Genomic DNA, 22,977 nt, shown 5'->3' on the forward strand with positions numbered 1-22,977 from the left:
TATTATCTATGACTCGATTATTACAGAAAGGAGCAGAAGGATTCCTTGTATATTCAGTAGATTTACTGAAGTCGAGTCCAGCATTGGCAGATCTGCCAGTGGTGCGTGAGTTTGCTGACGTCTTCCCAGATGAGATCCCGGGATTACCTCCAGTTAGAGAGATAGACTTTACCATTGAACTGATGCCAGGTACAGTACCGATTTCTAGAGCTCCGTACAGAATGGCACCAGTTGAATTGAAAGAATTAAAAGACCAGCTTGAAGATTTACTGGCCAAGGGGTACATCAGACCGAGTGTTTCTCCTTGGGGTGCTCCAGTACTGTTTGTAAGAAAGAAGGATGGTTCCATGAGACTCTGCATCGACTATCGGCAACTGAACAAAGCAACGGTAAAGAATAAATATCCCTTGCCTCGCATAGATGATTTATTTGATCAGTTGCAGGGTTCTTCAGTATATTCCAAGATCGATTTGAGATCGGGATATCATCAGTTGAGAGTCAGAGATTCTGATATCTCAAAGACAGCATTCAGAACCAGGTATGGACACTATGAATTTATTGTCATGCCGTTTGGTCTGACGAATGCTCCAGCGGTATTCATGGGATTGATGAACCGGGTATTCCAGAAATATCTCGATGAATTTGTGATTATATTCATTGATGATATTTTGATTTATTCGAAGAATATGAGTGAGCATGCTGAGCATTTAAGAACTGTATTGCGAATTTTAAGAGCTGAGAAATTATATGCTAAACTTTCGAAATGTGAGTTTTGGCTAAGACAGGTAGTATTTCTGGGTCATATTATATCTAGAGATGGTATATCTGTTGATCCCAGTAAGGTGGAAGCCGTGATTTCTTGGCCAAGACCAACGTCAGTACCCGAAATTCGCAGTTTCATCGGTTTAGCAGGATACTACCGTCGTTTCATTAAAGATTTCTCGAGTATAGCTAAACCAATTACTCAGCTGACTCAGAAGAATGCTCCATTTGTTTGGTCTGAAGAATGTGAGACCAGTTTTCTGGAATTGAAGAAGAGGTTGACCAGTGCACCGGTGTTGACTATTCCATCGGGTACTGGTGATTTTGTGGTTTATTGCGACGCTTCTCACAGAGGATTGGGATGTGTGCTGATGCAGCGAGGGCATGTTATCGCTTATGCCTCAAGACAGCTTAAACCACATGAGACCCGTTATCCAATTCATGACCTAGAATTGGCAGCCATTGTCTTTGCATTAAAGATATGGCGATATTACCTATTCGGGGAGAAGTTTGAGATATATTCTGATCATAAGAGTTTGAAATATCTGTTTTCACAATCTGAATTGAATATGAGGCAACGAAGGTGGCTTGATTTGCTTAAAGATTTTGATTGTGAAATCAAATACTATCCAGGAAAGTCTAATGCAGCAGCAGATGCATTAAGTCGAAAGGTATGTTCCTTATCCTTATCGACGATTGGTGTTTCAAATTTGATAGAAGACTGTTGTTTGTCTAGATTAGAATTTGAAACTGATTATAGACCGTTGAGACTTTATACGGTGCAAGTAGAACCAGAGCTGATTATGAGAATTAAGGCAGCTCAGCGAAGTGATCAGAATATAAAGAAATCAGTAGCAATGGTCAGAACAGGACATCGATCAGAGTATCAGGTACGTGATAACGTCTTGTACGTGAATCATCGTCTGGTTGTGCCGAATGTTTCAAATTTGAGACGACAGATATTGTCAGAAGCGCACAACAGTCGATTCAGTATTCATCCTGGTGGCAGAAAGATGTACAATGATTTGAAAATACAGTTCTGGTGGAAACAAATGAAGACTGACATCGCCGAGTTTGTCTCCAAATGTCTGAATTGCCAGCAGGTGAAGGCAGAAAGAAAGAAACCAGGAGGTTTATTACAGAGCTTGTCCATTCCTGAATGGAAATGGGATCACATTTCCATGGATTTTGTGACACAGTTGCCACGTTCCTCCCGAGGTTGTGATGCGATTTGGGTCGTGATTGACAGATTGACCAAATCCGCATGTTTTATTCCGTACAAGATGACGTACAGATTTGACCAGATGGCAGAAATCTATGTCAGAGAAGTGGTCAGATTGCATGGAGTGCCGAAATCGATTGTATCAGATCGTGATCCTCGATTTACTTCGCACTTCTGGCAGAGTTTGCAGCAGGCTCTCGGTACGAAGTTACATCTGAGTACCGCATATCATCCACAGACCGACGGACAGTCAGAGCGGACTATCCAGACATTGGAGGATATGCTGAGAGCAGTAGTGCTAGATTTTAGCACTAATTGGCAAGATGCATTGCCTCTTTGTGAATTTTCGTACAACAACATCTATCAGACGAGTATTGAGATGGCACCATTTGAAGCGTTGTACGGAAAGAAGTGCAGATCCCCTCTGTATTGGGATGATATCTCTGAAGTACCTGAAATTGGACCATATATGATCAGAGATATGACAGAAAAAGTGAAACTAATTCGAAAGAAAATGAAGGCAGCACAAGACAGACAGGCCAAATATGCCAATGTTCGACGTAGACCGTTGGTATTTGAGACAGGAGACCGAGTATTTTTGAAGATTTCACCTTTCAGAGGAGTTGTCAGATTTGGCAAGAAAGGGAAACTGTCTCCAAGATACATTGGGCCTTATGAGATACTCGAGAAGATAGGAGATCGTGCCTATCGACTTGCCTTACCGCCTTCATTATCGGGGATACATGATGTCTTTCATGTATCGTTATTAAGGAAGTATCTTCCTGATGCTTCACATGCTATACAACCAGACGAGGCCGAGCTTGATGAATCTCTGAGCTATGTTGAAAAACCGATTCAGATTATTGATCGCAAAGAAAAACAGCTCAGAACGAAGACTATTCCACTTGTGAAAGTTCAATGGACTCGTCATGGCATGGAAGAAGCAACCTGGGAGACTGAATCAGATATGAGACAAGAATTCCCAGAGTTGTTTAGATGATGTAAAGTTTGTATACAGTTTTGTTTATATACTCCTTACTGATACGATTGAATGCTTGTGATTTCGAGGACGAAATCGTATCTTAGGGGGGGAGAAATGTAATGCCCTAGATTTTATATCATGTTAAGTGGAGATTATTGAGTATAAACTAATGTGATTATAGCCGGGCCATTACGAGATCGAATTAAGCCAAACTTATGAATTACATAATGTGGGGACAGAACTAGTGGCGCCCGAGCGGTAGAAAACAACCGCCCGAGCGCCAATGTTTCGGTAATTCACGTTACGGGCAGAAGGTTCGGCGCCCGGGCGGTAGATTTTGACCGCCCGAGCGCCAAGGGTGCCTTCAGAAATTGTTGGACAGAAACTGCCGCGCTCGAGCGGTAGTTTTGCACCGCTCGAGCGCCGACCAAAATGCAAGAAAATATGCCACGTTCCATTAACATGAAAGGTGGATATATATACATACAAACGTGATATCCTTCAGAAATAAGGAGGAGACTTCCGAGAATAGCCTAGAATCCTTACGCCTTTATATTTCAATCCGTCCGTTAGATTTTAAATCCGACTTCGGTACCGTGTTCCTATCAACGTAGGCTTCAACTGGACGTAAGTTTTATTACGTTTTGACATGTTTTGGAATTATGATGTTGTTAGAATTGAATACACGTCATATATGTTGTTCTTGACATGTTAGACAGCGTAGAATTGAAGTCAGATTAAGAAACGGACTGAATATGGAATTGTTATGAATTTCAGAATGACATTGACTAGAATTGATATCAGATTTGTACGGTGGTTGATTGTAAATGATTGGAATTGATATAGACTGATATAGTATTATCAGTATCGCAAGATTGTACTGTTGCACTGTCAGAATTTGATGAAACAGAGATGTTGTGATTTGATTAGATTATTGATACAGAATATATTGATATTGTCATTACCAGATTGAACAGTGACAGACTTTGAATCGAGACTTCGATTGTATCAGAGCGACAGCAAGAAAGGTATAAATTAATGTTGAGTTGGGATTGTACAACTCAAGTTAGGTTTGACTTGAGTTTCCCTAAATCACATACTTTATTTTATTGCATTGATATTTGCAGATTATCAGATTGATATTGCATTGATAGTTGTAGATTATCAGATTGATATGTGCATGTATTGACTTAGAACAAAGTCAGAGTCCGAGTCTAGGGCAGACAGCCTAGCTAGGGCAGAACCGCCGAGTCTTTCTCAGAACTGATAAGACTCTAGACTTACGGTGTATCGACGAGCTTCAGATGTAGATCGACGTCTATCTCAGACACACTCGATACAGCATACCAAAGTCTAAATTAGATTGGGATCCCTAGATTTGAGATAAGATAATATTAGATCACGAGTCATTGATTCATGTAGTCAGATTAGATACATGCTTCGATGTTTGTTTATGCTTTTATATATGTTTTATATGATTGCATGTAATACATTGTTTATACTGGGATAGTCATATCTCATCGGAGTTATCCGGCTGTTGTCTTGTTTGCATGTGTGCATGACAACAGGTGGGACAGGTACAAGGTCACAGAGGTGAAGACAGACTGAGATTAGAGTGGTGATACCGGACTTGGACTAGAGCTAGGGTTTAAACACTTGATAGTAGTTGTTGAACCTGAGTATGTATGATTGTATATTTTATCAGATTTGTACTTTTATACTGATATGTATAGGAGTTTGATTCCATTATCTTCCGCATTTAAAAAAAAAAAATTTAGACCCTGTTTATTATAATTGATTAATTAGTCTCAATCATGATTAAAAGATGATTAGCGTCCGGGTCCCCACAAGAAATCTAGACAAATTTGCATTGAGAATCAATCATTGGAACACGGTAGGATTCTGACAAAACCACGATGATGCAGCTGCGGACTTGTGGTGGTGCAGAGAGAAAATATCTAGCATGTAAATTTGATGTGTATTTTCATATTTATAATTTGCATGATTAAGTTAGAATCCTACTATAACTCTTAATTTAGAATCCTACTATAACTCTTAGGTTAGAATCATAATGTAACTCTTACTTGGGAGTTTTAACCTTATCAAAAATCTCCATTAGGTTTTATTATCTTACTATGACTCTTACTAATTAGAGTTATATTAGGATTATCTAATTCTATTAATCAAATTATTCATGGCTGATTTTTAATCTCATGTAATTAACTATTATTTAATTGATTATTCTATACTCTTCTAAAATTTCCATGAGAATTTTGCATAGTAGTCAAAACTATTAAATTAATATTTAATTAGTATATTCTAAATTTATTAATTAAATGATTGTGAGTCCATTATATTTTTGATCGACGATCAGACAAATTCGATGTAACAATGATACAAATCTCGTTATTATAATGAAAAGTTGAAATTTCGAAGATCAAAATTTTTAATTGACTCATTTTCTACATCTACATAATTTGTAAGTCCTTTACTAAATTAGTCAGTTGCACCACTTTAATTACAAAAGTATCAGTCAAGCTAACTCTCACAAATTTCAATATGGAACACAATTATAAAATCATTCGTAAGCATTATGTTTGATTTCCATCAAATTAAACTACTTGAATTTGGCTATATCAACGAAAACACAAAATTCAATATTTATGTGACAATTAATGGTTCAATGATACAACTAGCTGTGAGTTTACAACTTCATATGATTCAGGAAGACATTTGTCTTTATTTGGAATTACACTAATTAATCTCATTATTTCCATCAATCCTTTGATCAAGAACGTCAAAACTAAAGTCTGTTGCACCCATTAGATCATGGTAAGAACATCCAGTAGCATCATCCCATTATCCCCTATGCATCATTGATTGTGTTTGCAAGAACTAATATGTTATGATTAGCGTATAATATGATCCCTTCAACACATATATACCGATCAAATTTGCAATCATTTATATATCGAGAGTTGCAGATTCATTCAATAATGATGTGATGTATCTTTAAGTAATCATAGTGATATCATATATGCAACTAAGGAAATATTTTTCCATAATACAAATGTCTTATTCTGACCAGATATTCCTTGCATTATTAACTAATCAGATCACATAGGATATTCACATTTGTAGATGAGTAGTGAATCCATAACTATAATGCATCGGTTCCTATGTACGTCGAAACTACAACCAACCTTTCTACTATATTACCCTCATGGAGTTAGTAAACGAATCCAAGTATAATGCTAGTACGTAGAGCCTTCATGTTGTCTTGGGTCAAAAGACTAATCATATATAACCATAACCTTAAACTCATCCACTCGATAAGTGATAGCCACTTGAAATTCTCATTCAATTAGCACTCATCTGTATGAATGAACATTTTCATATCCTTAATAATGAAACGTGATGTTTACATCACATATTGTAGTATCAAGATCGATGGATCTTTATCATTTTTTGACGTAGCTGAATCGACTAGAAACGAATTTAGAATATATGATACATTTTTTTAAATGAATTTCATGATCTACGTTGTGGGATAGACATCTAATGTAGTATATTCAAGGATTTTATCTACGCAGCTTGCATTATATGCAAATAAAGTAAATGTCATAATTGGATAAAACCATTAAATATTCTTATTATTATTACATAAAATCAATAAATCTCAAGCCGTAAGTTGATTCATTGGATACTTAGACATAGTTTGGTACACATGATAGGATAAACATTTGATATATAATATAAAGATAAGTTAAGGATAAATAAAATATTGGATATTATATTTAATGTTTGGTATGATTTTAATAAGAGTGATTAAATTTATATATTAGATTGTAATGACAAAATTAACCTTATCATAATAAATTTTATAATTTCAAAGTTTTTGCTTGAGTTCATATTTCTTATCTGTTCATGCGCCGACAGTGCTTGCATGATTTATTTATTTGTATAATTTTATATATTATATAAATATGATAATTGATCCATTGATTTTTTGAATCAAGTCAAATATCAATTTTTAAGGTTAATCGAGTGATACTAATAATTTTATTGAGATTTATAAAAAGCATTTATATAATTATCTCGAGTTTATTTATATAATTATTATATAATATAATATATAAAAATAAATAAAATATTTATTTGATTTAAATTTTATATTAAAGTCGAAAGGCATGGACTTTTTACAAAAGAAAACTTTAAATATTTATAAAAATTATTTATATAATTATCTTGAGTTCAAAACACCATTATTTTGATAATATATAAAAATAAATAAAAATATTTGATAGGATTTAGGATTTTTATATATTAAAGGTAATTAAGTATATTTGATGTTTTTTATCATTAAATTTAAATTATCACATCTCATAAACGAGATATTTTATTATTGTATAAAATTATTTATCATCATGGACTTGCTAAAAAAGTACCAAACGTGAGATAATGAAGATTATTTATCAATCTCTCTTATTCAGTGTACCAAACTATACTTTACTCTAATACAAAAGAATTACAAGTAAATAACGAGGCACTTTAGAGTTTCTTTCTAATAACATATCACATGAAAATAATGTAAGATTTCCACAGAAATACTACGATTGAAAGGGGAACAATGGTGGGCTAATAATTAAGGTAGCTATCAAAGTTTAAAAAATTTATTTTATTTTAAAAGATAAGGAGGGAACCCCACACGCACATGCCACTGTTTTCATGAAAAAGACAACTGTGTTAGTTTTTTCAGCTGAAAATTATGTGACAAATGGACAATAGCCCTCCAAATAGCAAGGAAAAGCCCGCACAATTTTCTTTTTTATTTATCCTGTGAAAATTGTCTCATTTAACCAAATTAATGGTGCAGATCCACCGATGTATAAAATCACCCATGTTAAACCTTTTTATACGGAAACATTTAAATACAAATATTTAGAATAAAATATAAAAACTTGCTGCAGTAATTTAACCCTATTTGAGAAACCATTTGATGGAACTCAATATAATTTTTTCTTAGAGAGGCTCATGTTAATAAAATTTTGACATGATGATAATAAATAATAAGTACAAAACCGGCGATTATTCTTTTTTATACTTTATATATACTTATTATTTATTATCATGTTGTAAAAATTTAATTGATCTTCTTGAAGCTTACTGTGGATATTTATGTGACCACGGTTGAGGTAACATCTACCTATTTGATGTACAATTTCATCACATCCAATATGTGGATGTCGTCTCACTAATGCTATCATATATGTCTATAAAGAGTTTCTAGAAGATTAAAAATATATATTTAACATATTAAAAATATCCAATAACTGAAAGTAATAACTATAAATAGCGTGCGATAGCATAATGATACCGCAAGCTCGAATTGTGAATTATAAATAGATAATTTCAAATTGTGAATCAATTGTGTTTGTAATAATACTTTTAATCTGATTATATAAATATCAGTTGTTATATATTATACTCAAAGAGTTACACGGCAGGACTTCCCGCTAAACAAGTTGAAAGCATACAAGAAATGTACAAGGATTATTTAATTATACATATACATTATTACGGTAACAATCTACCTAATATATGAATATATTATTGTTCAAACTAATACCTCACTGTTCAGAATAGTAAAAAAATCCCAAGAAATGGACTACATGTCCATATTTACAGGCAAAAACACATCAGACTATCTAATCCTATTTATTCAATTTTCTTTGCATAAAATATATATATAGTAAAATCATGCTTACTAATTCAAATTATGCTTATTCAGCCATATGACATCATCATTAGTGACACATCCAACAATTTGCAATATCTAAAGCTCATCCTCTCCTCCATTATGCTTAGCTTCCTTTTGGATCAAGAAAAATAAACTCCAATATTTTATGTCATTTGACAGTTGATTGGATTTTGAATATTTCTCTTGGAATAGGAGATCAAAGACTTGATCCAAAAGGAAGCTAAGCATAATGGAGGAGAGGATGAGCTTTAGATATTGCAAATTGTTGGATGTGTCACTAATGATGATGTCATATGGCTGAATAAGCATAATTTGAAAGACTTGAAGAAAGTGTGAGTCAATTTCTAGTCATTTTTTATTAATTCATTTGGTAGTGTTTCATCAAAAATTGGGAAGAATAGTTTTATAGTCGATCAGAAGAACTGGGCTAACGTATAACATATTAGAAAATGAGATAAATTGGCATTAAATAAATTCCTAATGGCTAGTTTATATTTGACTCTAACATCAGGGTTAAGCTTTCTTCTAGGAATAAATCAAGATTATGAATTTATATACCAAGAAAAATTGATATTCTATGGTTGAATCCACATATAATACAAGCTAATGCAGAAAACTATCAAAACTAAATATTCAGTACAATGGTCCTTGCAGAGTGCCTTAATGTACAGATGATGACTTGGTATAATTTATCAATCAGCAAAGAGAACAGGGTGAAATTTTAAGGTCCAAATATGTTTGTTGATCGAGCACCTGTATCATAAAACCATGATAAAAGAAGAAAATCAAACCTCTAGTTTTTGTTGTTTGATCATATCATCACATTCAAAGAAAGATATCCAGGACAATCACGTTATATGGTGTATTTTGCCTATGTTGTAACAAGAACTCTGCATCTAAGGTTAACTAAAGTATTATGATCAGCTTAAAAATAGCAGAATATACAAAACTAGAACAGTCTTGCAAATTGTAGTGAACATTGTGGAGACGTAATCTTTGTCGAATTTGCGCCGTGAAATCTAGAAGGTATGCAACATTCGACCAATGGAGAGAATGTCATACCTTTACCATAGGGTCACTCTTCCAACATTTGTCTCCATGAACTAAAATCCCGTTTGCATGGAGATAAAGACACTCAACTCCATTGATGCATCAATTTCTGGAACCAAAATTTCTGTAAATGTACATGTATAGAGTCCAAGTAATCTTCAAGAAAATGGAATTGAATGCAAATGCCCAGAGGGCTTATGCAATTATGTGCAAGCTAAAACTTATAAATTGTGCAGTTTTCCTTTTCATCTTATTTTTATAAAACCGGTGTATGATCTTGAGATATTCTTGAAAGCTAGCAGAAATACAAAAGTATTTTACAAAGTGTTCTTACACTCAAAAGTAGCCCAGCGTGATGGAGGTACAACGGTTCGATCTTGTGTTGATTCCGAGACATAGAGCAGGCTGAAGAGATCTTGTGTGACCTCAGTATTAGGTTCGGAAGCGATCACCATGGGTGGAATTGGTATGACATCAGACATCAAATCTAAAGAAGCCTGTTGAGGTGGAAATTTTGATATCGTTTTCTTGGCAATTTAACAAATTGGACTTAATACGAGGCTGTGTAATTATGGAATACCACCTATTTCCTTTGTCTTTGTATATGAGGTACAGTTCCTTGCAAGGGGATTCCCTACTCAGTTTTCAGCTTCATGTCTAACATGTTATAGTATATTGTAGTACATACACACAAATCATACCCCAAATACGTTACAATAGTCCGAGATAAGTTTCCCCCTACGTGGTCATCCTAGTCATAATGTGAATTATTTTTGTACCCAAAACTTTATCTTAAATCTGATTTATTGTGGTTTCTCTGCGCTCATAGGTATTGCATTTTGTTGTTTTCTATAATCTAAATTCAAGACTAAGATCCCATCACTAGCATTTCCACTTGCTGCAACGTACAAAAGCACAAATAGTTCATATACCAGAAAGTAGATCCAAGAGTTGATTAAATACGAAGTATAAAAATAAACTATCAATATAGTATTAAGAGAGATTCACAGGATTAACAAAGAGCTAGAAATGCGCAGTGAATTCCTTTCAAGCAGATATTCATTAAGAGCAAATGATTAAAAGACTACCCCACGAGTTCGTGTTGTAGGAGGAACTTGTGACACGTGGTTAGTGAAAGCTTCATCTCCCAAAGAGTATTTTCTGGCTTTCTTTGGAATTCCTGATAAGGTGAGACATACAGATTTTTCACAACTCTGTTCAGTACTGACCACTTCTGATGGTGGCATGGCTGTCTTTGAAGCCCATCTTTTATCCACATACCTGGAATGGGGATAAAATTTACCAAATAGAACTTAAAGCTAAGAACCTACGCATTCCAAAACATTTGCAGATGAACTTACTTGGCATGAATAAAGTTGTCAATTGGAGTTCTCTCAAAGTTTGGAGGTAGTTCTGCTTCCCAATAATTATTGGACTTCTCATTTCCTGTCACTGCACAGAATAAAAGGATTGAGAATCCTTGAAATAGAGCCGCAATTGCCAACAAGAGGCATACATCTAAAGTGTAAAAAACAATATCCTCCCACTTCCCATCCAGTTCCCAACCTAGTGAAATATGTCAATGCCATAAAAAGGTTGCCACAGGACCAAGTACATACAAATGCGAGGTTTTACTCGCTAAAGGAGTGGTATCAGGCAAACTTACTTTGCATAAAAACAACCTGCTCTGGAAGCCATGTATCCAAAGTTGTAGATCTTACCTATTATTCCAAGAAAAAGACAAAAAAAGAAAGAATCAGGAAATGAAGATGCTATATTACAAACTTAAAACAGTCAAAAGTTGTTAGAGTTGAAATAAACACGCCCAATCCTGTTAAAAATCAAATAAATGGAGACTTCAAAATGACATGAATTACAACAACTTTGTCCCTCCACTGGATCAGATGGCAGAACTACTGCAGTTATGTTGCAAACAGCAAAGTTCTGAGGAGGCTATTGACTAAATACCCTGGAATTGTTACTAATTGACTATGCATTCATTGGAACAGTTGAGTGAGGATTGCGAACAAGTTTGAAGCCATCGATTTCACTTGAGCATAAAGTTTCCTAGCAGTCTATTAAGCCAAGATTGTAGAAGTGCAGAAGATTAGCATTCACCTCATGGTTCGTGTGAATTGAATCTATCAAATCACTGGACACATATGTCACATATAAAATCTCATTGTCAATAGTCAAGGTTAGCAATGCCATACATAATAAGCGAGATCAAGTAAACAAAGTAGGTGCCAAAAACACAGGGAATCATCAAACAAACAGAAACATAGGTGAATGTAAATGGAAATTACTAGGAAACAATATCCTTTAAAATCACCTGCATCTGTAGTTATCTATTTCATAAACCACTTTTTACGTTTTGAATAAAGGGAGATCGACAGATTGAATACATACAAACCTTTGAGATGTGTACTCCTAAACTTCGATGAATTCCCGAGCACTGCATGCATATAAATATTCCAAGGTTGATACTTGCCCATCGTGGGGCCCTGAAATACAGGTCCCAATAATTTTTATTGGAAATATATCAAACAAACCAGCTAGATGTCGAAAAACTATGAACAAATGATCATACTTGCTCAGGCAGTCTGCACATTGCCTGTTTTCTGGCAGCCTAAGAAGACCTTCCAAGATCTAAAATAATATATCGACACAGTGAAAAACAATATCAATCTCCTAGGAACAGAAATGTAAAAGAATGAGAATCAGTTATAGAATTTTGTAAATCGACAAAGACAGCGTAGTATTAATCCAATTGAAATTCATTCAAACATAACATGAGTGAGGTAAATTATCGCCAATTTACGCATAACATACGCACCAAGACCCTATTCTTACTCCTGATTTTTTCTTGATTCAAGGAAATTTGCCAGCTAAAGACATCGTATAAGAAATTCATTTTAACCAACGTTGTGCCTCCTTCTTTTGCTCCATTCCTTCACACATGTAAGATGCAAATCATCACCGGAACCAGACTAATTCCAGATATTTATCCTCTTGCGAGATGGGAACTACGAATAGAATGTAATAAAAAATAGCTGCAGAATTCGCTCGCAAAACACAGAATGAAGGGAACGCCTACGTCGATGAGAACCCAAAAATCAACACGAACAGATAGATATATACATTAACCCGAATTTATGTCGTTACCTTTGCATGCTTGGCATTAAGCTCCTTGGAAACAGACGCCTTTTCATTCATGGCTGCCGAAACAGAGATAGAGAAAAGGGGAGGTTCGTTCCTCTTAAGGGTTCTCTGTCTCTGTACTTTTTTATCTCTCTGAATTTGTGAAATTGAGGAAGATGAATGAATGGAATAAGGTAGCAAGAGCAAATATGGTGAATGGCTTAACTGATTCCAAGGATGGTATGAAGCTATCATCGTACGCTTCCTTAAACTGCGCTATGAGTACAAATCTTGGCGCCCATTATTGCTGCCTAATGCCCTTCACAACTTCGTATGACGATTCCTCGGCAACCTGAAATGGGGCGGGTTTGAGAATTCAATTTTGAGTTTGGATTCGGATTTCCAGGTTTTTAAATCTTCGAAATAGATCGGGAGGATGCTGTATTCATTCTCGAACTCGTCTCCGTAATAATATTTGAAAGAAAAATTAGTCTTGATTTCCAATATATAATTTACTTATTGAAATAATTTTTCTTTAAATATAATTTCTTCATAAGACTGTGTGAAATATTGAAGAAATTATAAACAAGAGAAGCAAGTTAAGGAAAGAGTTTCTTCGATTATTTTCTTCGACTTTGGACCTTTGGCATTTTGACTGAAAACGATCGACAACTGCTCACTTTTGCACTCTTGCACGCCGTAGATTTCAGAGAAAAAAATTTCACAAAGACGTTGCTGTTTTGAAGAGTACTGTTTCACGTGTTGCCGTGATTGTTGGAGACATCCGCAGACAACACGCGTGAAAGTGTTGGAAAAATTAGTTTTTATTAAAATCACTAGTGTTGGTTTTGTATACTGAAATTGGTTTTCTAATGATTATTTTACCCTTAGGCATCAGCAAGTATTTATTCTTATGCATAATTAATCTTGAGTTATTTTGGTTTAACTTATTTATTTGTGTATTAATTCTGCTGCGTGTTGTCACTAGGTGTTACAACATTTGAGACAACATTTAAATCTGTTACACACAAATTTTTATATCTTTTATACACTTTATGTTAAACAAAATACAACCCATATCAATAATTGGTATCAGAGCAGTCTCTTCATGATATACTAAATGTTGATCATGATTATTTTCTTTAACAGAGTTTTTAATGGAAGTGTCACCAGCAAAGGCAGCACTTCGATAACCTGTTTTGGATGGATCCAACTACAGTCTATGGAAGGTCAAGATCATAATATTTATTAAATTCATAGATGAACGAGCGTGGCGACTTGTTGTCAGCGGTTGATAAAACGTCTATTACTCGTTTTTCTTTAAAATGTACTAGATTTTTTTTTTCACCTAAGCTTTTCGGCCGAATATATACACATATATATTGTAAATATACTTTGCACCATTTAAAAATAATCCAAACAATCTTGTTAGGATCGGTTGAAGGGTCAAAGACTCTTTTTCGAAATAATGAATCATTTTAGTGACTAACTTATTTCAGAAATCTTCTTGTCGATATCAGTTAGTTAACTGGTTTAAGTTCAGAAATAAACTAACTGATAGATTGAATACTCAAAGGATAACTAAAATAATGAACACAAAGACTTTATGGATGTTCCAATACTTCAAATGCTCTTACGTCACTCTTTCTATCATAAAGATAGATTTTCACTACAAGACTTTGATTAAATACAAAAGCTGTAATAACCCACTTCAGTTTGAACTTAAACACTGCCAAACTGAAACTCTTAGTTTCTTACAGATTATTAGTACACAACTGATTAGTTTTCATAGCACATCCGATCTTTAGAAGATCAAATATTTTGATGTAATGTGCTAGTAATCTTAGCTCAAATGATAGCCTGAAAGCTATGAAATATCTTTGAAGTGTGAGCTTCTCTGTATGAATATCGTAACTCATAGTGTATAACTGAATTTCTCAAGTATTTTCAAAATCGATGTTAACGTCGTAAATCAATTTTCTTTGCTGAATTCCTCTGCTATTTATAGGCTTCCATCCCAACGGTAACATTGAATGCATTAAATGATTCATATCTGTTTGAATTGTTCAATCTGAGTGTGTCAACATTTTTCTGACAACAGTACGATGTTGTCGTCTGATATGCGGCGCTATTACTGTTAGTCATAGTCTGATGTATACGATTTGTCGGTTGTTGGCTGAGCTAGCTGATGACGTGTCAAACTGATATTAGTTGTTCGATTTATGACTTATCAGTTGAACTGACTTAGTGCGTCCTGTTCAGTTCTAACTGATAGATCAGTTGACTTTACTGATTCAGGTATCTTTGTTCAGTTCGATTTCATTCGATAATTTAATTTATTAATCTTCAGTTAGGGTTACTTCAGTTCGAGTAGGTTCAGTTATATGACCTCAATTCAGCAGGCTTCAGTTCAGCTAATCAGTTATCCAAATTTGTCAAATTCCGAAACCTTTTGAAACGTCTACTATTTAAAATACTGCTAGAATTTTTTTTTAAAAAAAGTTAAATCTCGAAAAATACATTTAAATTCATGCATGCAATAACATTCGTCAATCACACATTTAAAAATGAAAGTATTCCATTATTGATAAAAGTACTGCAGTTAAAAATAAGAGAAATCGTCAAACCCTAGACTGTCGTTTAAAATAAAACAAATGTGAAGCATGCAAAATCCTGACAAGACCATCAACGTGAAAAAACAAAATTGTATGAAATTATCCATGTTCACTCCTCACTCATAAACATAATGTGCAGAAAATTATGGTCCTCGGGTTAGCGTGTGCACATCTAACTCCGCTTACTCAGTCTTCGGCACCTCCAGTCTCTTCGTCAATATGCTCACCTGCATCATTCATACCTAGTGAGTATAAAGACTCAACACACCTGAATCATTTTAACAAGTACATACACATAACATGCAACAGTGAAAAGTACTGTAGTTAAAATAACTTCGTGATCTTAAAAGCATGAACTTAAACATATCGTGTCAAAGTATAACATGTACAAAACATGTCTCATCATATCAATGTATGCATGTTAATTTTCTTTATTTGAATTCAAATCATTAGTTGTGATTTTCGTATCAGCTCTATTTGATGGATTCATCAACGTATAACCGTGGTACGCGGAGGCGGGGACATCAGCGACGGTTTTACCCATCCACTGAGCCTTAGCCTTAGCCTTACATGTTCGTGTTCGTGTTCGTATTAGTTACAACCAACTCCCATCTTTTGAAACATATAATCATATTCGTCACTTATAAAAATCATGCATATACGTAATTTTTTTTAAAATCAAGCATACAACGTATTTTTTAAAATTTCAATAAAAAGTCATGTACGTGGTAACATGAACATTTAAAACATGTCAAATTGTGATCAGGACGCTGCTAGGACTGCTAACTCGACCGAGTGCAAAATGACCATTTTTCCCCTGGAAATCTTAATTGACGACCATTTTGCCCTTGGAAACCCTAATTGACCATTTTACCCATGGACCTCAACATTTCGACCCAAAGAAAACCACGCTTAAATGAAAATTCAAAGATTCCTAGTCAAGCCTCGTGTGGGCCAATCTAACCCTCATTAAACTCGGTCAGAACGACGTATCAACCTAAACGAGACAATAGCGCTAAAACTAAAGCCCCTCACACTCTAGACTAGCGCATAGGCACTGACACTATGGCGCTGCGGCGCTTGGTTAGCACCTAGGCGCCCGGCATCAGCACTGCAGCGCTACCAGCGTGGAAGACCAGGCGCTAACCCTATGACAGAAAAGTATCCCAAACACTTCGAAGCCATCTTCTACCCTACTCTCAACCAACTCTAACCAGCCTTGTACCAACCACTCCTAGCTCACCACTAAACACTCCTGGACCAACCTAGCCAAGGACCCTAGCCCCATGCATGATGTTGAGCCGTTTTACCCGAATGTCATGAAATCGAGCCCTAGTCGAGTTTACCCCTTTCGATCTACCTTTTGCCCGAGACCAACCATGCTTGGACTTCTCTAGACCACCCACCAAGGTCCGCACCACGGCCTGGTTCAGTTCTTCATGGCCGTACCCACCCTTTTCCCTTCACCATTGCACCATAAACTCTAGCCCTTCAAGAAAATCCGATCGGCCCTCACCCAAGCAGGATCACAACTCGAATCCAGCACCTTGACTTCCTAGTTCTTGATGTGGACGTCCCTATAACCCTATCCCTACCAACCCCTTGCAGAAGAATCATGAAAACGTGAGTTATATACAACAAGGTGAGCATATTTCACGACAAAATCGAATAAAACTTACACCACATGATAAATCAAATGCTTCTCATTCGAAAACATACAAACAACATAATATTGATGTGAATGATGTAAATAAATGAGATATAGGTGTGCCTTTGCGATTAAATGCTCAAAACAATTGCATAGAACGTGCACCGGAGAAGCGGGGAGGGATTTCTTCGAAAACTTTGAGTTTCGAAATTGAGGCTGCTGGAAATTCAGAATAATGCTACTGAATGGGAGAGGGACGGTCGTGTGGAGTGTGCTAGGTTTAGGGTTTTGATAATTGATGTTAGGTTAATATAATTATACACTAATGGTCCCCTAAAATTAAATCGGTTAAAAGGATTTAGGCCCTTTAAGCAATAAAATAATCCCATCAAACCCAATAACACTCTTGAAACATATTTCGTTTATGTATGTTTTTGAAAATATTGTCTGAACCCTCAAAAAGTCCTCCGACTCGCTAAAATTTGTGTATTGGTTTAAAATATGACCCGGCGAGTAAAAAATACTCCACCAAGGTCCATTTTTGAAATTATCCTCTACTTACACCATAAATTAAATAATTTAAAATAATTATTAATAATAAAATATTTTTCCTAATTATCCCCGATCTCCGTTCCTCGTTCGAGTGCGAAATACAACTTAAAGCTCTAATACATGAAATTTTAAATAAACAATGAACTAACCCACATATTCTTGGAATAAACATGCATTTAATGCATTAAAATAATTAAACACATATTTTAGTAAAAACCATAAGTTGCATACGGTCAAGTTACGTAGTTCGAATTTTTTAGACCGTACAATTCTCCATCCTTTAAACAAAATTTCGTCCTCGAAATTTAAGACGTATCGAATAACTCCGGGTAGCGACTCCTCATCTCGCTCTCAGTCTCCCAAGTAGCCTCCTCCTCGGAATGATTCAGCCACTTGACTTTGACCATGGGGATCACCTTGTTCCGGAGCCTCCTCTGCTGTCTATCCAATATCTGAGTGGGTCTCTCCTCGAAAGACAGATTCGGCATCAACTGCAGTGGCTCATAGTTCAGTAAATGTAAAGTGTTCTACATGTACTTCAGTAGCATAGAGACATGAAACATTATGAAATCCCCAGATTCGGCGGTAATGCGACTCTGTAAGCTAGTGTCCTCACTCTCTCTATGATCTCGAATGGCCCTACGAATCTAGGATTGAGCTTTCCCTTATTCCCGAATCTCATCACACCCTTCATCGTGGCGAATTTCACAAATACATGATCCCCTACTGCAAACTTGAGATCCCTACGCCGCTGAACTGCATAACTCTTCTATCGGCTCTGTGCGGTCTTCATCCTGTCTCGGATCTTGATCACTAACTCTGCTGTCTGAATGACAATATTTTTCCCCAACTTTGCTCTCTCCCCTATCTCATCCCAATAAATTGGCGACCAACACTTCCTCTCGTACAATGACTCATATGGAGCCATGTCGATAGATGCCTAGTAACTGTTGTTGTACGTGAACTCCACGAGAGGTAACTTTGGCTCCCAACTGCCCTGGATGTCAATCATACAAGCTCTGAGTAGGTCCTCCAATATTTGAATCACTCTCTCAGACTGACCGTCAGTCTGAGGATGGAAGACAGTACTGAATAGCAGCTTAGTACCTTATGCCTGATGCAGTCTCTTCCAGAATTCAGACGTGAACCTCGAATTTATGTCTGACACAATGGATACAGGAATCCCATGCAATCTAACTATCTCTCTGATATACATCTCTGCGTACTGAGTCATGGTGAACGTTTTCCTGATCGGTAAGAAGTGTGCATGAAACGTCCTCATCTTTTATTGCTTTAAAAGTACTAGTAAAAATTTTTTTTTTTAAATCTCTCACATTTTCGGTCATTGCATGCACATGCACATAAAAATAATCTTGCACCCTTTTAAAGTAAATCATCCAACTAGTATTTGAAAATTGAAAGGGGATAGTCAAACCAGAAATCGTAAAACGTTTTACCAAACCTAAAAAGCAATAAATGTTGAAAAGTGTAGCCCATACTAAACTCTCCAAAACCTCTCAAAAGCGTAAATAAATGGTCTTAAAATCTTTAAAAGAAATCATAAAACGTAATGCGGAAAATAATGCGCTGGTCCTCGGGTTGTGTGCGCCATCAGTCCAGTAGTATCACTCATCAAGACCTTCCTCAGAACCACCTGCATCCATCACACCTAGTGAGTCTAAAGACTCAACACACCATAATCTTTATAACGAGTAATACATAATACAGTTAACATATAACGGTGAAAAGTACTTGTACTTAAAATATCGTTTTCATGAAGATGCATAAACTTTAAACATAAACGTTTTCGTAAACATTTTCATGATGCATAAAAACATTTTCAAAAGGCATAAACATATCACTTAAACATATTCATATTCATGTCCATATTCGTATCCATATTCATATTCGTATTCATGTTCATGTTCGTGTTTGTTGAATTCAGATCGTTGATTGTGACTTTCATATACGTGTTAGGCGATGGATCCATCTACATGTAACCACAGTACTGGGCGGCGGGGGACACCAGCAACACTCTCACCGGTCAACTGGGCCCTGGCCTTACGTAATATCATATCATCATATACATATACATGTCCGTGTCCGAGGAAATACGATCGTCGGGCTCCCACTGGGACCATAACCCTCACGATATCTCCAACATATCATCGTGTTAGTCACAATCCATTCACATCATTCAACATTTTTCATTCACATCACTTTATAAAAATCATGCATAACATAACATTTTTCATTTTGAAACCAAGCATGCAACATGTCTTTTAAATGTCTTCTTAATTCATAAAAATCCTTTAGACAAATAAAAAAAACCATCAATTAATCATGAACCATTCATAAACATTTCAAAATAATCATATTTCAATAAAAACAGCATTTCGGGCACTGCCATGACCTTTACTAATTTCTCGGTGTAAAATGACTGTTTTACCCCTGGCTACGACATTTTACAAATTCGACTATTTTCTTGATTTCATGACTCTAAAATGTCCCAAATAATTATTTAAGCTTACGTGAATTTTCTCATATTTTTATTTGGCCTAAATCAATGACTTTTAATTTATTCTTTAAATGAGACGTACTAATGCGTTTTAATCCCGAAAAATCCCAAACCTCAACATAAAATTCCCAAATCAAAATCTTAGACTTATAATAATTATTTAAGCTTAAATCTAATTTTCCATGATTTTATGAAGCTTAAAACTAGACTTTTCAATTAACTCGTTAATTGACGTTTCGTGCGGCGATTAAATTCCTAAGAAATCCAAAACTCGTTATTTTGATCCCAAATTTTAAACATAGACTTTTTAATATTTATTCTACCCTTCCAAGTCATGAGCCACCCCCGTGGACCCTTGGATTAAATTTTTGTTCTTTAATTCGAACTAATGACACCTAATCGAAACCACCGAGCCATCTCCCAATTTACTCGAGCCACGCCCGAGCCACTTCGAGCCAATACCTAGCTAACTCATCTAGGGACCCTAATGTGCAAGCCCAGCCCAAAAAAACCGGCCCTGGCCCGCTCAAACACCTTCTGCCCCTCAACCCAATTTCTGCACAAGGCCTGCGCTCCACTCTTCTCACGGCTGCTGCTACTGTCACTTGGCGTGGATGCTTCTACTCATGCCACCACCGAGTCCAACCCTTTCTAACCCTCCCTAGACCATGGCCAGCCCCTACCCAGACCAGCCCATGCCCTGAGCCGCGCGCCTGAAGCACTGCACATGACAGCAGTTCTTGTGCAGCACAAGCCTCACTCACGTTTTCTTGATTTCTCTCGAGCCAACAGCTAGCCCTTCACTCCAGCCCCTATCCCAACCCTGGGCCACCTTCTCTAGACCCTAAAGGACCTATCATAACCCAGCCCTGCCCCCTGGCCGAGCCCCTCCTCCCTGCCAAAGTTTCTGAAACCAGCGCATGTTTCCTTGGGCTCTCGGGTGGAGTCCTCTTGTTTCAGGACTCCTCCCAGCCCTCAATCTCGAGTCCTAGCTTTGCTAGGACTCTATCCTAGACTCAACCAAGCCCCTAGCCAGCCCCGAAGCCAAGCCAAGGTCAGCCCTCCCCCTTATCCAAGAACCCGATCACCCCATGCACAAGACAGCAAATTGGCTTCTACGGGTGTTCTTGTTTTATTGTGCAGCGTTTCCTTGTGTATCTAGGATTCTAAAGCTTCGCATAAACATACTTTATTATCCTCCTAACATGGCAGCCCCCTTAGATACATAAATTTCATGAATTTGGAATAAACAAACACAAGTTTACCACATGTATATGAAATAGTCCGAAAATATTCATAAGAAAATCATAATTTTCATGCAAAGATAATTTAAACAATATTATGATGTGGTGGATGAGAAAAGGAGATTAGGGCGTGCCTTTGCGTTTTAAACGCACGAAAAACCGATGACGACGAAGAACGGAGGGACGACTTTGGCTTGCTTCTCTTTAGAACCCTTCGAAAATCTTAAAAAGAATTGTGCAAGTGTGCCGTGAGTTGCAAGGGAGGGGGAGAGGAGTTTTCAGAATTGAAAACCTTGTGGCCGATTGTTTTTGAGTCAAAGTGAAGGGTTTGAAGTGATTTTAACATATTATATACTAATTAATCCTTTAATTAGGCTTAAGCCCACTAAGCCCTCACATTAGGCCCACTAAGCCATAAATTAAAGCCCAATTAAATTAATTAGATTTTAAATAAAATATTAACAAAGTTTTCTTTTAAATAAAAATGTGAATTTAATAGCCGGAATACCCGAAAGCTCGAATTTTATTTGAAAATCCAATACCGATAAAAATTACGTTCCGGCGTATAAAATCACCTCACAACCTCTATTTTTCGAAAATAACTTTAAAACATCGACCGCATTTTAAATAATTAAAAATAACTATTTAATAAAAATCTTTTACATTTTTCAGCCCTCGATCCCCGTTCCTCGATCGTCACTTTGAATAATCCTAAAAATACCATTTTATGCAATCATGTAGAAAATATAATTTAAACATATCAATATGCACCACATAAATAATTAATGCAATTAAAACATTTAATTAGAATACAAAGGAATTTAATAATTGCGCGCATGCGTTTTGCGTGGACTTTAAATTTTCGGGGCGTTACAATCTTCCCCCCTTAAATTGAATTTCGTCCTCGAAATTCGCTTATCCTTAATAACCCAAAGTTTAGATTCAGTTCTAGTATCCCAAAAATCCACGCTTCCGCTGCGCTACTCTGATAGAACTTAAACTCTAGAATGTCCTTACGTCTCTTTATCCCAATAAATTTTTCTTCGAAATCCTTATTTTCAAATCGCAACTTAAAAAGACCCAAATATTTAGTGCTATTACTATTATAACCTCGAATTTCAATTTTTTCTTACGATTCCCAATATTAAAAGATGCATAACCATACTTATCGTTTATTATTTTCCTTATTTTAAACCCGAAATGTTTGTCGACTTATCCAATTTCAATCTTAAAATCCCAAACGCATCCGCTAACGCTTATAATTTCAAAAATCCTACAGTTAACCCATAAATTCTCGGTATTCTTAATTTTCTTCTACAGTTTTCCCATGACATAATTTCCAATAAACTTAAACTTATTTACCGAAAAATAAATTTCAATAACAAATCTTACTTTTCATCAACTTAAAATCCCAATTTATCTATTTTCCTATTCCCCAAGTCGTTGTAGTCCTCGAATAATTATTCCTTACGAGTAATTCCC

The 22,977-nt window shown here is 35.9% G+C and overlaps 1 protein-coding gene across 3 annotated transcripts; it reads right to left on the reverse strand.

Annotated features, from left to right (window-relative positions):
• Positions 1-9,259: 9,259 nt before the first annotated feature.
• On the reverse strand, positions 9,260-13,364 carry LOC140823024 (probable ADP-ribosylation factor GTPase-activating protein AGD15). 3 transcript variants are annotated; one of them, XM_073184086.1, is made up of 10 exons: positions 13,145-13,363; positions 12,943-13,071; positions 12,368-12,426; positions 12,191-12,281; positions 11,444-11,498; positions 11,139-11,229; positions 10,866-11,058; positions 10,112-10,274; positions 9,790-9,886; positions 9,260-9,480 (listed from the first exon to the last, which is right to left on the reverse strand). In XM_073184086.1, coding segments are annotated over exons 2-9 (705 nt in total). In that variant the 5' UTR covers positions 12,994-13,071; positions 13,145-13,363; the 3' UTR covers positions 9,260-9,480; positions 9,790-9,884. The 3 variants fall into 3 exon arrangements, with proteins under 3 accessions (XP_073040187.1, XP_073040186.1, XP_073040185.1); XM_073184085.1 differs by having other exon boundaries at positions 9,790-9,901; positions 12,943-13,364; XM_073184084.1 differs by having other exon boundaries at positions 12,943-13,363.
• Between the last annotated feature and the right edge of the window lie 9,613 nt (positions 13,365-22,977).

The sequence above is a fragment of the Primulina eburnea genome, chromosome 2 (genome assembly GCF_022965805.1).
Source record: "Primulina eburnea isolate SZY01 chromosome 2, ASM2296580v1, whole genome shotgun sequence".
NCBI lineage: Eukaryota > Viridiplantae > Streptophyta > Magnoliopsida > Lamiales > Gesneriaceae > Primulina > Primulina eburnea.

Excerpts from the sequence above, each read along its gene's own strand:
- LOC140823024 (XM_073184085.1), bottom strand. The coding sequence starts at position 13,173 with ATGATAGCTTCATACCATCCTTGGAATCAGTTAAGCCATTCACCATAT. Across the intron at positions 12,427-12,942 it reads TTAATGCCAAGCATGCAAAG|ATCTTGGAAGGTCTTCTTAG; the intron begins GTAACGACATAA and ends ATATTATTTTAG. Across the intron at positions 11,059-11,138 it reads GACAACTTTATTCATGCCAA|GTATGTGGATAAAAGATGGG; the intron begins GTAAGTTCATCT and ends TCCCCATTCCAG.